The sequence below is a fragment of the Taudactylus pleione genome, unplaced genomic scaffold (genome assembly GCF_031769625.1).
Source record: "Taudactylus pleione unplaced genomic scaffold, aTauple2 ptg000286l, whole genome shotgun sequence".
Classification (NCBI taxonomy): Eukaryota; Metazoa; Chordata; class Amphibia; order Anura; family Myobatrachidae; genus Taudactylus; species Taudactylus pleione.
The window spans coordinates 2,442,941-2,457,978 of record NW_028284688.1 but is presented as its reverse complement, the minus strand read 5'-3'; the positions used below and the strand labels follow the sequence as shown (position 1 = coordinate 2,457,978).

The 15,038-nt window shown below is 41.7% G+C and overlaps 1 protein-coding gene across 1 annotated transcript; it reads right to left on the bottom strand.

Moving 5' to 3' along the window:
- Positions 1 to 13,896: 13,896 nt before the first annotated feature.
- On the bottom strand, positions 13,897 to 14,838 carry LOC148511999 (olfactory receptor 5AR1-like). The gene has a single exon (XM_088482387.1). It carries the CDS (start codon positions 14,836 to 14,838, stop codon positions 13,897 to 13,899), a length of 942 nt encoding a protein of 313 aa, XP_088338513.1.
- Positions 14,839 to 15,038: the final 200 nt, after the last annotated feature.

Sequence of the window (15,038 nt, the reverse complement as noted above, 5' to 3'; positions counted from 1 at the left end):
CTCTTTTTCTCTGGACCTGACTCAACGAGGAACGCAGTTGCTAATACGCACACAATTGGCCGATTGTCGTGTACTGCGCCTGCATATACAACATAGTGCTTGTGTGTGAATTAGCCATGGCAATCAGTACTGCGATCACAGCAGCTACACAGACCCATTGCAGAGTGATTGACAGGAAGTGCCATTTGTGGGTCGTAATGGGCAGAGGGGTGGTCAGAATAACACATGCGTGCCAGTGCCTTTGAACTCTGTTGCAGGGGCGAGCATAAATTATCCACTCGCAATGGATTAGCATACCATGGCAGCTAAACTGCGTGCATAATCATTATTGCATTCGCAGTTGCGTTCCATAGTGGATCAGCCCCCTGTGCAGGAACTTCCAACAACTAAATAAATAATTGTTTTTGAAAAAGTAACAAATTGTATAATAATCATACTGTACATCTATTTTGGAGGCCACTGTTGTGTAATTACCAGTATCATATTTCTATTAGCAACTGATGAGAATTCAGGGTAGTGTGACTGTTTGATGACTAACACTCTTTATATCATGCAGGAACCCCCCAAAATAAAAAGTAGCTCTAGAATTTAACATTCAACTGTATATTCACAACTTTGTATTGTGTGAGACGGTCATTAACAAGTGACATTAATTATAAAAGAGGGCATAATCAGATATTTGATGGTAAGCATTTGAAATTCAATGTGCACTTGCAATGTATCTCTGCATAATAACCCCAATACAAAAAAATAAAAAGCTTTGAAATTAGGAGTGAGCGGGTTCGGATTTCTGAAATCCAAACCCCCGAGCACCCCCGATGCGAAGCCGATCCGAATCAGGCTCGACTTTTCCCGCCTGACTCGGATCTGAAATTGAGGCAAAACGTCATCATCCCGCCTTCCAGGTCTCGCGGGTTTTGGATTCTAAATAAGGTAACCGCGTCGGGGCCATTTTCTCACTCGGCTGTGGACAGTGAAGAGGGAGGGTGGGAGTTAGGGCTGGCTGGGCTGTGTAGTGTAGTGTAGTGCAGTGTAGTGTTGTGCTGTGCTGTTCTGCTGTTGTCCATAGGGGCTGTGTCCACTCCTCCAAAGTCTATAGGGGCTGGCTGTGTTGTGGTGTGCTGCTGTTGTCCATAGGGGCTGTGTCCACTCCTACAAAGTCCATAGGGGCTGGCTGGGCTGTGTTGTGCAGTCAGTTGTCCATAGGGGCTGTGTCCACTCCAAAGTCCTGTGCAGTGTCCCAGTCCTAAAGGGGTGTTGTAGTATTGTCCAGGGGGTGCTCTGTCCATCAGGGGTGCTCCCCCCAAGTGTTTGTGAGTTGTGTGCGCAATAGCTGCATGTGTATCAACAAAGTAGCGCCAAGCGTGCACCTGTGTCATAAGTAAAGGGCTGGCTGGCTCATCTGTTAAAGGGTGGTGTAACCCCCAAAGTGCACTCCAAAAAAAATAAAAATATATATTTTTTTGTGTTTGTGAATTGTGTGTACAGTAGCCGCACGTGCATCAACAAAGTAGCGCCGAGCGTGCGCCTGTGTCATAAGTAAAGGGTCAGCTGGCTCGTCTGTTATAGGGTGGTGTAACCCCCAAAGTGCACTCCAAACAAAATAAAAAAATATTTTCTGTGTTTGTGAATTGTGTGCACTGTGGCTGCACGTGCATCAACAAAGGAATAGCGCCAAGCATGCGCCTGTGTCCCATAACTAATGGGCCGGCTGGCTTGTCCGTTAAAGGGTGCTGTAACCCCCAAACTGCACTCCAAAAAAAATAAAAATATATATTTTTTTGAGTTTGTGAATTGTGTGCACAGTAGCCGAATGTGCATCAACAAAGTAGCGCCAAGCGTGCGCCTGTGTCATAAGTAAAGGGCTGGTTGGCTTGTCCGATAAAGGGTGGTGTAACCCCCAAAGTGCACTCCAAACAAAATAAAAAAATATTTTCTGTTTGTGAATTGTGTGCACTGTGGCTGCACGTGTAGGAAAAAAGGAGCAGCGCCAAGCATGTGCCTGTGTCATAAGTCTTTTAAAGGGTGGTGTAACCCCAAAAGTGCACTCCAACAAAAATAAAATATTTTCTTCTGTGTTTGTGAATTGTCTGCACTGTACATGCATCCTCAAAGCAGTAGCGCCAAGCATGCATCTGTCTGTTAAAGGGTGGTGTAACCCCCAAAGTGCACTCCACAAAAAATAAAAAATTCTTCTTCTTTTTTCTGTGTTTGTGAATTGTGTGCACTGTAGCTGCACGTGCATCAACAAAGGAGCAGCACCAAGCGTGCGCCTGTGTCCCATAAGTAAAGAGCCAACAGGCTCATTTCTTAAAAGGGTGGTGTAACCCACAAAGTGCACTAGTCTCCAACAATAATAAAAAAGTATTTTTTATGTTTGTGTGCACCTTAGCCGCACGTATATATCAATATAACATAAATGGAGGACCAAACTTTCTCCGATAAAAATAAAATAGGGAAAGATCAAGAACCACTTCCTCCTAGTGCTGAAGCTGCTGCCACTAGTCATGACATAGACGATAACATGCCATCAACGTCATCTGCCAAGGCCGATGCCCAATGTCATAGTAAAGGGCATATACATTCCCAAATGACAAAGTTCAGGAAAATGACCTTAATAAAAACATTTAAATCATCTGGGGAGAATCGTAAACTTGCCAATATGCCATTTACGACACGGAGTGGCAAGGAATGGCTAAGGTCTTTCCCTATGTTCATGACTAGTGGTTCAGCTTCACATGATGATGGAAGCCCTCATCCCGCTAAAAAATCAAACGAGTTAAGCTGGCAAAAGCACTGCGAAGAACTGTGCGTTCTAAGAAGATATCACAAATCCCCAAGGAGAGTCCAAGTGTGATGGCGGTTGCGATCCCTGACCTTCCCAGCACTGGACGGGAAGAGGTGACTCTTTCCAACATTTGCACGCCCTCTGCAAGTGCTGAAAGGTGCACCCACAGTCCACTTGCTGATATGCAAATTGAAGATGTCACTGTTGAAGTACAACAGGATGAGGATACTGGTGTAGCTGGCACTGAGGAGGACATTGGCGAGGAGGATTCTGATGGTGATGTGGTTTGTTTAAATCAGGCTCCGGGGGAGACAGTTGTTGCCCATGGAATGAAAAAGCCAATCACGGTCATGCCTGGGCAGAAGACCAAACATTCCACCTCTTTGGTCTGGCAATATTTATATCCAAATCCGGACAACAGTTGTATTAACATATGTATCATATGTAAAGGTGAAATAAGTAGAGGTAGGGACGTTAACCACATAGGAACATCCTCCTTTATACGTCACCTGCAGCGCGTTCATAAAAAGTTACTGTCAAGTTCAGAAACTTTGTCTAAGACCGTAAGCAGTCCAGGGACACCTAAATCCCTTTGTCTTGTTGTATCCATGCACCTGCAAACCACACCGTCAACTCCCTCCTCATCATTTTCCTCCTTAGTCAGGATCGGAAGTAGTCCTGCAGGCCATGTCAATGGCATGACTGACTCTCCTATCCGGGATTCCTCCGGAGGATCCTGCATTGCTACTCCTACTGCTGCCGCTGCTGTTGTTGCTGCTGGGAGTCGTTCATCATCCCAGAGAGGAAGTAGGAACACCACTACTTTCACTAAACAATTGACCCTCCAACAGTCCTTAGCGAGGAGGATGAAGTACGACAGCAGTCATCCTGAAGTAAAACGGATAACTGAGGCCTTGACTGCTATGTTGGTGTTAGATGTGCATCCGGCATCCACCATTAGTGCAGTGGGATTTAGACAATTGATGGAGGTAGTGTGTTCCCGGTTCCAAATCCCATGTGGATTCCACTTCACTAGGCAGGTAATACCGAGACTGTACAGAAACGTCAGCAAAAGTGTCCTCAGTGTCCTGAAAAATGCGGTTGTACCAAATGTCCACTTAACCACGGACATGTGGACAAGTGGAACAGGGCAGACTAAGGACTATATGACTGTGACAGCCCACTGGGTAGATGTATCACCTTATGCAGCAACAACAGCAGCATCACCAGTAGCAGCATCTCAGAAACGCCAGCTCGTTCCAAGGCAGGTTATGCTGTGTATCACCGGTTTCAGTAAGAGGCACACTGCCGACAACCTCTTAGAGAAACTGAGTGAAATCCTTACCCAGTGGCTTACCCCACTTAGACTCTCCTGAGGATTTGTGATATCTGACAATGCCACTAATATTGTGCGGGCATTACATCTGGGCAAATTCCAGCACGTCCTATGTTTTGCTCACACAATAAATTTGGTGGTGCAGAATTTTCTGAAAAGTGACAGGGGCATGCAGGAGACGCTTTGGGTGGCCCGAAAAATTTCTGCCCACTTTTGCCATTCAGCGACTGCGTGCCAAAGACTGGAGCACCAGCAAACACTCTTGAACCTGCCCCGCCATAACCTGAAGCAAGAGGTTGTGACGCGGTGGATCTCAACCCTCTATATGCTACAGAGGATGGAGGAGCAGCAAATGGCCATTCAAGCCTATACATCCACCTATGACGTAGGCAAAGGAGGGGGTATGCACCTGACTCAAGCACAGTGGAGAATGATTTCCATGTTGTGCAAGGTTCTCCAGCCCTTCGAACTTGCCACACATGAAGTCAGTTCAGACACTGCCAGCTTGAGTCAGGTCATTCCCCTCATCAGGCTTTTGCAGAAGCAGCTGGAGAAAGTGAAGGAAGAGCTAAGATGGAGCGATTCGGCTCAGCATGTGGGACTTGTGGATGAAGCCCTTCATTCGCTTTGCCAGGATTCCAGGGTTGTCAATCTGTTGAAATCAGACCACTACATTTTTGCCACCGTGCTCAATCCTAGGTTTAAAGCCTATGTGGTGTCTCTCTTTCGGGCTGACACAAGCCTGCAGAGGTGCAAAGACCTGCTGGTGAAATCACTGTCAGCTGAAGCAGAACGTGACACGTCAACAGCTCCTTCTTCATTTTCTCCCGCAACTGGGGCTGCCAGAAAAAAACTTAGGTATCCTAAGCAACCCGTTGGTGGTGATGCTGGGCAGGCAGGACCAAGTTTGGACATCTGGTCCGGACTAAAGGACCTGGCAACAATTTCTGACATTGTCTACTGTCACTGCATGTGATTACATCGGTGACAGCATCCAAGTAGGCATGTCAGACAGTCCGTACCTGTACTGGCAGGAAAAAGAGGCAATTTGGAGGCCCCTGTACAAACTGGCTCTATTTTACCTGAGTTGCCCTCCCCCCAGTGTGTACTCCGAAAGATTGTTTAGTGCAGCCGGGAACCTTGTCAGCGAAAGGCATAGGAGGTTGCTTCCACAAAATGTGGAGAAGATGATGTTCATAAAAATGAATTATCAACTCTTCCAGGGAGACCAGCCTCCAGAACATACAGAGGGACCTGTGGTGGTGGATTCCAGCGGGAACGAGTTAATACTCTGTGAGGATGATGATGTACACAACACTGAAGAGGGTGAGGAATCGGTGGATGAGGAGGATGAGGATGACCTCTTGCCTCCGTAGTGCCAGTTTGTGCAGGGACAGATTAATTGCCAGCTTGTTTTGTGTCTGCCCAAATGAACCAAACATTTCAGCCACAGTCGTGTGGCAGACCCTGGCGTTGAAATGATTGGTTTTTTAAAGTTTGCATGTCCTGTTTATACAACATAAGGGTGGGTGGGAGGGCCCAAGGACAATTCCATCTTGCACCTCTGTTTTTTCTTTGCATTATGTACTGTTTGGGGCCTAGTTTTTCAAACTGCCATCCTGTCTACCACTGCAGTGTCACTCCTAGATGGGCGACGTGTTTGTGCCGCCCACTCATGTCGCTTAGCATAGTCATCCAGCTACCTTGGTGCAACCTTTTGGACATAAAAACACTATTGTGAGGTGTGAGGTGTTCAGAATAGACTGGAAATGAGTGGAAATTAAGGTTATTGAGGTTAATAATAGCATAGGAGCAGAAAAACCCACAAATTCTGAGATTTTTATTGGTTTTTATGCTTTTTTTCAAAAAAATACAGATCCAAAACACAAAACCCAGAACCCAAAACACGGAAGGGTGGTTTTGGCAAAACCAATCCAAAACACGAAGAAAGATCCAGATCCAAAACCAAAACACGAAAAGTGGCCGGTGCACACCCCTAATTGAAATACAAGTAACTTGCACATGTGGGCACCAATTATAGATACAGTAAATTGATATGATATTTTAGGGTTTTTATGTCACACCATTCCTATCTGCCTCAGGTGGCAGATCTGCATACAACATCAAACAGCTTATATTTTCCATTTGTGCTTAAAAATTGTGTTCATTTGAGGCTTCTTTCAAGTACTGTAGTTTGAAAAAAAACTAAATCTGTATTTCATTCTCATTATTATATAGCTAGTGCAACATGGAGAGGGACAGCAGTGGCAGTAATAAATGGAAATTTTAGAAAAGGTGATACACCAAGGTGAAACAAGCCCCACAAGTTAAAACAGTGCAAAATGGAATTGTCCTTGGCCCCTCCAACCTACCCCAATGTTGTATATTAAACAGGACACACAGTTGAACAAGCATTTCAGTAACAGTTAATAACACTATTATGGCTGAACTGTTTGGTTTGATTGGGTCTCAACAAAAGAAAATGGTTTGGGGGTATCCTACTAGGGTAAATTTACTACCCATCAATTTTAAGTCTATTATAAAACCAACAGTCAATGACGGGTATCAACAAGAAATTGAAGTCTAAAAAAACTGCATTTCATATTCATACCTGGAAAATTTCAAACCTCTATACCACCACTGGAGTTAATATAATTTGTGGTGTCCCCCCTAAATTATTAACCAGCCCTGGACTACTAAGCCTGGACTGGCATTTGAAAATAGGGTGAAAAATTGGCTTGGAGTTCCTCCTAATCTACAATAACCATCAGAAGGCCAAACCATCCAGGCATCTGATGCTAAAGTAGGGGGACATGCATTATGGTTTACCTGGTCACAATTGTAAGCAGCCCCAACTGGTCAGCCCAGGGGTTGAATACCTCAGTACATTGGGAACCCCCAAAATGGAGATCCCCCTCCTGAGGGACAACCAGCCCTTGGCCTATTTCTGACATCCCTGGTGGAGGTGGATTAATTATTGGTAAAAAAGTAACTAATATTATTCTTTAATGGAGGCCGCCTGGAACGTTGTGGACTCAGTGTTACTGCTTAGTGTTTCAAGAGTTTCAGAAGACTGGCTTATCCCCACTTACCCTAGGGGAAGCCTGTAACAACAGACAAAGCGCTCTGGACCACAGTGACTACAAATAGGGAATTGTAGGGAAAGCTTGAAAATTGTTTGGGTTTGCCATTAATTTACGGTCGTTTTTTTAGACAGTTTTAAAGCAAACATTATTAAATCTGCAGATTATTTTCTGGTCTATGTTAAACAATTAATTGTTGATTTGATGTTCCAAAGAAGATATGTGAGCTGACCCCCATGTTTTATTTTTGGATTTGGATTTATTTTCCAAATTGATAAAACCAGCTAAAATCATGTGATTTGAGCTGTTTTTGTTCCTACAGTATTATCAACATCAAGAGCATTAATTTCCAATAATTTCCAAACAATTTTTACCATGTCATTATTCACAATATTGTTTTCACACATATTGGCCAAATGATATTGATTGATTAGTTGATTGATCAGTGTTAATAATTTAACAATAAAAAACAGAAAATTAGAGAAATGGAAACCACTGTTACAAAAGCATGCAAAATCCCAATGAGGTTGATTGATTGACTGACTGATTAATTGATTGATTACAAAATATAACTATAAATAAAAAAAATTATAAATTGAACAAACTATTAAGAAACAAGAATCCATCTTAGAAAACAACAATTCCCAGATAATCCATCACCATGGATGGATTATTTGGAAATTGTCATTTTTATAGTCATGCATAATTGAAGACAATATTATACTATTTCCTGTTTTTTTCTCCTTTATATGTTTTATACATGGAGAACCCTTGTTGGAAATTAGCCACATTCAAAGAAGGATGGAGTGTTGAATTTTTGAAAGTGGATGAAAACAAGTACTTTTTGACTCTGAGTGATGCCTCCATGTTAATTTGAACTTTTTTTTATAAGTCAGCAACTACATTTATTCGATTAAAAAAATCATTTTTGATATTTTTGACTGTATAAACATAAGGTGTTGTGTGACCACCCCAGTGGTTTTTTGTGCAGCATCCATCAAGTTGGAGTGCAGGATTTACATTGTTTATTGTTTATATCAAGAATCCAACAGAGATTGATTGATTTTAGGCCCTGATTCAGACCCACTCGCGAGCGGCTGTCCGCTCACAAGAGGGTCGATGGTCTGCACTGAGCATGCACACAACGGCGGGAGCTCCGTCGTGTGCATGCGCCAGATGCGACGAGCGAAGGACTTTCAGTCGCTCGTTGTATCTGATCAAACGGGGCGTGCTGTCGATGTTGATTGACAGCATGCCCCCTTTGGTGGGCGTGCTGGGGGCGTGCCTCCCTGATGGGGGCGTTCCCAAGGGAACGCCTACCATCAGAAACCGGCCCACTGACATCACTAGTGATGTCAGTGGGAGTGATTTTGGCTCTGATAGAGCCAAAATCACTCCGGGCCTTGCGGTTGAAAACCTCAATCGCAGGCTCCGGCTCGCAGCGGCGATGGTCGCGATGGTCACGACCATCGTGGCCATCAAACTGCACGCTCGTATAGGCTGTGGGTGGTGACCCACAGCTATATGAGCGTCCAGGAGGACACTCCATAATTATGGAGGGCGGCCCTCATTCAGAGCATGCGCTCTGCTCAGAGCGTACGGCTCTGAATGAGGGCCTTAGTTTTAATAATTGAACTACAGTATATAAAAAGTAAATCTTAAAATTTGAAAAGAAAACACTACCAAAAAAGAAAGCATCCACAATCCCAATGAGATTGATTCTTCAGGATTTAAGGCAGAGTAACGGCCTTGTCAAATTGAAAAAGTAATTAATATTTATATTATTTCATGATACTAATATGTATCTGCAGGAACAGGGCCTAACATCTTAATGAGAAGCTGGTGATGGATGGCATTGCAAGATACAAAAGAACATGAACACATTAGTAAGGTATAGTAATATATAGTACACTGACTGTTCACCATACACGATCATGGCAAATCCCATAATGAAAAGTAGTACACAATTGTATTTTCTTTCCGACATGTTGTATTTTGAAAGGGGCATGCACAGTTTGATAAACCAATCACTTCAGTAAATGCCACTTTTGAAAGTGTAGTGCTTGGTTTGTTAGGGCCCCCACAAAACAAGCTACAAATGGGCTTAAGGCAGTGTTGTTATTAAATATGTCAACAGTTGGAAGATGTCATTATCATTCTCACCCTGTCACATCTCATGGATGGATAGTGGATGCTAGCCCATATTTTGGGATTTGTGAAACCTACAGTAGTTCTGAGATGCAGAATCTAACTTGCCAGCAGTATTCACCAAGGACACTTACATGGAATTTTGGACACACAGGTCACTGCCCTCACACTTGGTTCCCTAATACAGGTGCTGGCATACTCTAAATAGGAGCAGAGTACAATAAATGTGTACAAACATTGTCGACAAGGTGGGTCAGAACCAAACAGACAAGACAGTACCAGAGTTCAGATGTAAACAGGTCACAGAGAATAGCCAAGGTCAGAACCAATTTGCCAAGAGCAGTACAAGGGAGGAGATGGAATCAGGTCACAAGTAGAGCCAAAGTCAGGAACAAGCCACTGTAATCACCAGGATTGCTTGAGTATGGTCTGCAAGCCTACACTCTGGCAACAGAGTGTCCTCGGGAACCTCCTTATATAGGAGAAGACTTGAATTTGGAACCAATGTGATGTCACTCATGGCATACCTGGCCCTTTAAAACTCTCTTTGAGTGGCTTGCTCGGCCTATGGGAGCTGCAGCCAATAACCAGAAGGGGAAACAAGCCACCATGACCACACACAGTGTGTCCCAAGAGACTGCTGAGCAGAAGAGCCAGCCAGACCTTGCTGCAGCAGGTTCCCGGAACCACCCACTCACTGCCCTGACACAAACAAGCACTGCTAGACCAAGTAACTATAACCCAGGATCCAGCATGCTGTGACACACCCTCATCCTCATCAGGGTTGGTACTATCATAAAGGACAATTAAGAACAGTCGGTGCTCATAGAAAAGAAAATTATGTTATACCACTAGCTGCTCCCTCAGGAAGTATCCCCACTTCTTTAACAGATAAAAAACAAATGGATAAAGCGCTCTGTGGTAGTGAGCTCTAATGCTTAAGTCCCAACAAAAAGTTTATATCATGAATGTCCATATAACAACAAACGTGATGATGTATAAATCTTAGTGACAAACAGTCAAACAGGGATTAGGAATTAAAAGTACATGGGTGATAACATAAATGCCCCAACGCATTTCATCTCATCAAGAGACTTTATCAAGGGCAAATGATACTTACAGTTGTAAAACCTTCGTATATAGACAGCCTCCTCGTTCTTCAGTCCCCATGTGTACTGGTACCGCACTTCTGGGTATTCACCTCCAGGTTGCGCGCCGTGTGTATGAGGGGGAGGCATAACAGTTCGGAAGTGAATACCCGGAAGTGCGGTATCATTACACATGGGGACTGATGAATGAGGAGGCTGTCTATATAAGAAGGATTTCACACTCCTAATCATTCCTAATCCCTGTTTGAAGGATATTGTATATATTACTGTTTAATAAACAGTTGTTATAATATCTGATACTCAGTCATCATTAAGCCTTATAGCCTTTTGTGGACACAGATTGGCACAGGACCAGCAGACTTTACGGTCAGGTAAGCAAACATTCCTCACGTTAAGTAACAGCATTTCGGTTTCCTGTCACTCTGATACTACGTTTCTCTCCTGAGGTAGTGAGAGCAGTGGAGGAGAAGGAGGCTACATTTACACCTATCCTGAATATGGTTCGTTTTAATGCAACATCCGGCCTACAGTTTTTGCTCACCTGTAACAAACACTACAAGGTACTGCGTTTGTGAAAACCCTGCAGACAGTTTTTGTCCATCTGGGATGCATGCTAGCTGTTCTTGAACACTAACTACTGTGCTATATTTATTGGGAAGATATACATTAATACGACATTAGTGAACTCTGTTTCACTATTAGACTTTCAATTTAAAGGACTCCACTCCTGAACATCCAGCCTCAATTTTTTGCCCAACAGTTTATCTTAAAGAATAAACTGTGCCAGATTTATTTGGAGAGACATATATTATTACGACATCAGTAAGCTTTGCTTTACTATTAGACTAATTAAAGGACTTCAGTCCTGAACACCCATCCTCAAGATTTTGCCCACCAGCTTGTTACTAAGATTTATACATCATCATGTTGGTTGTTATATGGACATTCATAAACATTCTTAAACTTTTTGTTGGGACTTAACAGAGCGCTTTATCCATTTGTTTTTTTATTTGGTAATATCATACCCACTGGAATCCATGATTATAGAAGTCTATTTACTTTACTGTAAAAGGTGGTAAAGGTCTTCCTTATAAAATTTGTACTTCATTTTTATGAACATTAGTTTTTCCACATTGTTAGGAAGTAGCTCCCAAGATTCCCAACTGTGCTAAACACTCTTTCCGAGTACACACTGGAGGGTGGGCAGCTTAAGTAAAGCAAAGATAGTTTGTACAAGAGGCACCAAATTTACTTTTTTTCCTTCCAGTGTGACATGCTAAAATGTATACTGTCATTAAAATAATCTTCCACCATTCTTTTTATGCTTATTGTATCAAATTAAGTCATGGCAGAAGTGTCAATAATTATTGTAAGCCTGACCAGATGTTATAATGGTGTTTCACTCTGGTGCGCTAAGTTGACTCATCCCCATCAACAATGGGTCTCTTGGGAAAGGTTAGTTTTTCCCTGGCAGCCGCATTTGCAGGATAATCTGAAGCAGAAGATGTCATTGAGTCATCTTTATGAGAAATGTTTTGAGGTGTACCTGATAGTGGACACCACTGCACATGTCGTCGCTTACATTGCAAGAACATGGAGTAAGGGGTCTCTGTGAGATTAGTTTGAGGGTGCAGATTAAGGGTGGGACACCCCCTGCACACAGAACAGTAATATATGCTGAGTCACTTGCCTCAACAAACAACTTCTTAAATTACGCAATATAATGTTTTAATTCAAATTCAGGTTTTTGGTTTTAGACAACAGGAAAAACATTTTTTTGCAATTGTATTTATATATACCTGGGAAAAAAACTCAAAACAAAAGAGAAAAAAAGCAATTAACTGCACCACACAGACAGTAGTCGGTTTGATTACACTGCAGTGTTTTAGTGTGCAGTGTGTGTGAACACACATACACTGGCAAGTGACAATAATGCCTGCAGACAAATCTAGCAGGCACCTACTCCTGTCTCCAGATCTACATACTAATAAACTATAATATCTAAACCTAAACTCAACAAGCTCATAAAGGCAACTTTATGGTGCCCTCAGCGCTGCCATCAGAAATGGTGGCATTCAGGGCTGACATAAGAGCCAGGGCCCACTGCCACACCTCCCCTTTTTTGAACAGCAGTGTGGGTATTAGTATTTTTAATGGGGTATTATTTACTATATATGCCCATGACAATTGAATTAATATTTTTGTCTATCACTGAATGCAGCGCAGTCTTTTTGCTTCTTTTTAAATTTTGAGACCTCTAGCCCCCTTCTGTCTCTCCAGCCCAGCCCTGCTGTCTGACTCTTGTCTGCAGTCCAGCCCTAGCCCCAGAAAGTTCAGCCACAGCCCTAGACAGGTCAGCCCCAGACAGCCAGCCCCAGCCCCACACTCACCTGTTGCTTGTTGTTCCTCAGTCATAAGCCGCGGCTCATCTCTATATCAGTGGAGCAGCTTGACATCATGTGTGCCGGCTGCTGGGTCTCTCTCCAAAAGAATAAAAAAAAAATCTTGCAGGCTTTACAGTGGAACAGACAGCAGAGAGTTTTGCCAGTGGCCCTTGGTGCCCTGATAGCTTGCTAATGGCTTTTTTCTAATACAGTGCCTCACTGTGCTCCAGCCCACCATCTGACACCCTCTCTCTCCACTCATCTGTTTGAAATGGTGCTTAATTATGAGGGAATAACTTTTAAATTTAATTAAAAACACATGAGATCTGATGTCAGGAAAATTACTTTTTGTCACATTTTGGGTTCTGATCTTGGCAGGGAAAACTGAGTTCAGACTCTGGTTCAATTTCCACACCCAAACTTTGTGGTTTAAAGTGATTCTCTCTTCTCTTTTCTAAAGTGATCTAAAGTGGGATTTTTTGGCTGTTTTTTTGTCAGTTTTGACTATACCTTTTGCATCAGTTCTCGGAATCGCAGACAATTTTATGTACAGCAAAAGCAATGTTCTACAAGTGATCACTGCATCACAAAAATGTTCAGATGTTTTTATGCCACAGATTGCATCTCCCGCATGGACCAATTCTAATTTTTTTTTCCTGAATTACTTTTTTGACTAGTAGAGATTAAATAAGTACTACTAAGTGGAAATACAGTATTGACAGTTGTGATTTGGTCATACTATAATTAACTGTAGATGACTCTAAGTGTCCATGATATTTAAGAATGGTCTTAGAATCAAACCAACATACGGAGGTCCATTTATTATTATTATTATTATTATTATTATTATTATTATTATTATTATTATTATTATTATTATTATTATTATTATTATTATCTTATAAAGCACAGTATATTCCATTGTGCTTTACAATTGCAAATCTCTAGTATAAACCATAGATTTGGTTGTTTTGATTTTGAAATATAAAAATAAAATAAATGTCTACATCTACATTGACAAACAGAATCAAGTGCTTAGTTAGAAGTATTATAAAATAGACTTGCCATTTCTATTTTTTAATTTTAGAAAGGCTGCATTTACATCTTTATTCCTAAGTGTATAAATCAAAGGATTCAGCATTGGAGTAATAATAACATAAAAAATAGCAATAATTTTGTCTGTACCTGCTAGAGAGCTTGACCTAGGTTTCATGTAGGCAGCCATAGCTGTGCCATAAAACATTGTCACAACCATCATGTGAGACCCACAGGTGGAGAAAGCTTTCTGCTGCCCAGCTGCAGATTTCATTTTTAAAATGCTTAAAATTATTTTAAAATAAGATATTACAATAAATGTCACTGGTATCATAAGAATAATCACACAAGCAGCAAAAATAATACATTCAATAACCAAAATATTTCCACAGCCCAGTGATAATACTCCTGGCACTTCACAAACAAAATTATTAATTTCATTATTGTTACAACGATTTACATAAAGTGTAAGAGTAACAAAGGGAATAGTTTGAAGAAACCCACATATCCATGTACCCATGGCTAATCTCACACAAACCACTTTACTCATGAATGTAGTATAATGTAATGGACAACATATAGCTACATAACGGTCATAAGCCATAATAGCAAGCAGAACACACTCTGTTACCCCTAAGGAGAGAGAAATATACATTTGTGCTGCACACTCAGCATAAGATATAGTTTTCTTTACTGACATCAAATCTTTCAGCATCCTCGGCACAGTGGAAGATGAATAGCAGAGATCCAGAAATGAGAGGTTGCAAAGGAAGAAATACATCGGTGTGTGAAGGTTTGCATCAGTCAGGATGAGAATAATGATGGAAATATTTCCCATTAATATTATCATATACACAAGCAGGAAGACATAGAAAAGAATAACTTGTGCCCGGGAATCACTGGAAAGTCCAAGAAGAATAAATTCCATTAGATCTGTGTTATTTTTCCAAGGCATTCTGTAAAATAAAATGGAAAAGGATCTTAGTGATATTGTTATTAAGCAATTTGTTTATTAATGTTGGTTATTAAATTGTAAAACCTGAAAATGAAATCACCTACATTGTAATTTGTAAACATAGTATCTTCACTAAATTAAAATAGATACAATGCCTATAAATTCAAATAAACACTATGAAGTGACATGTGGATGACAGT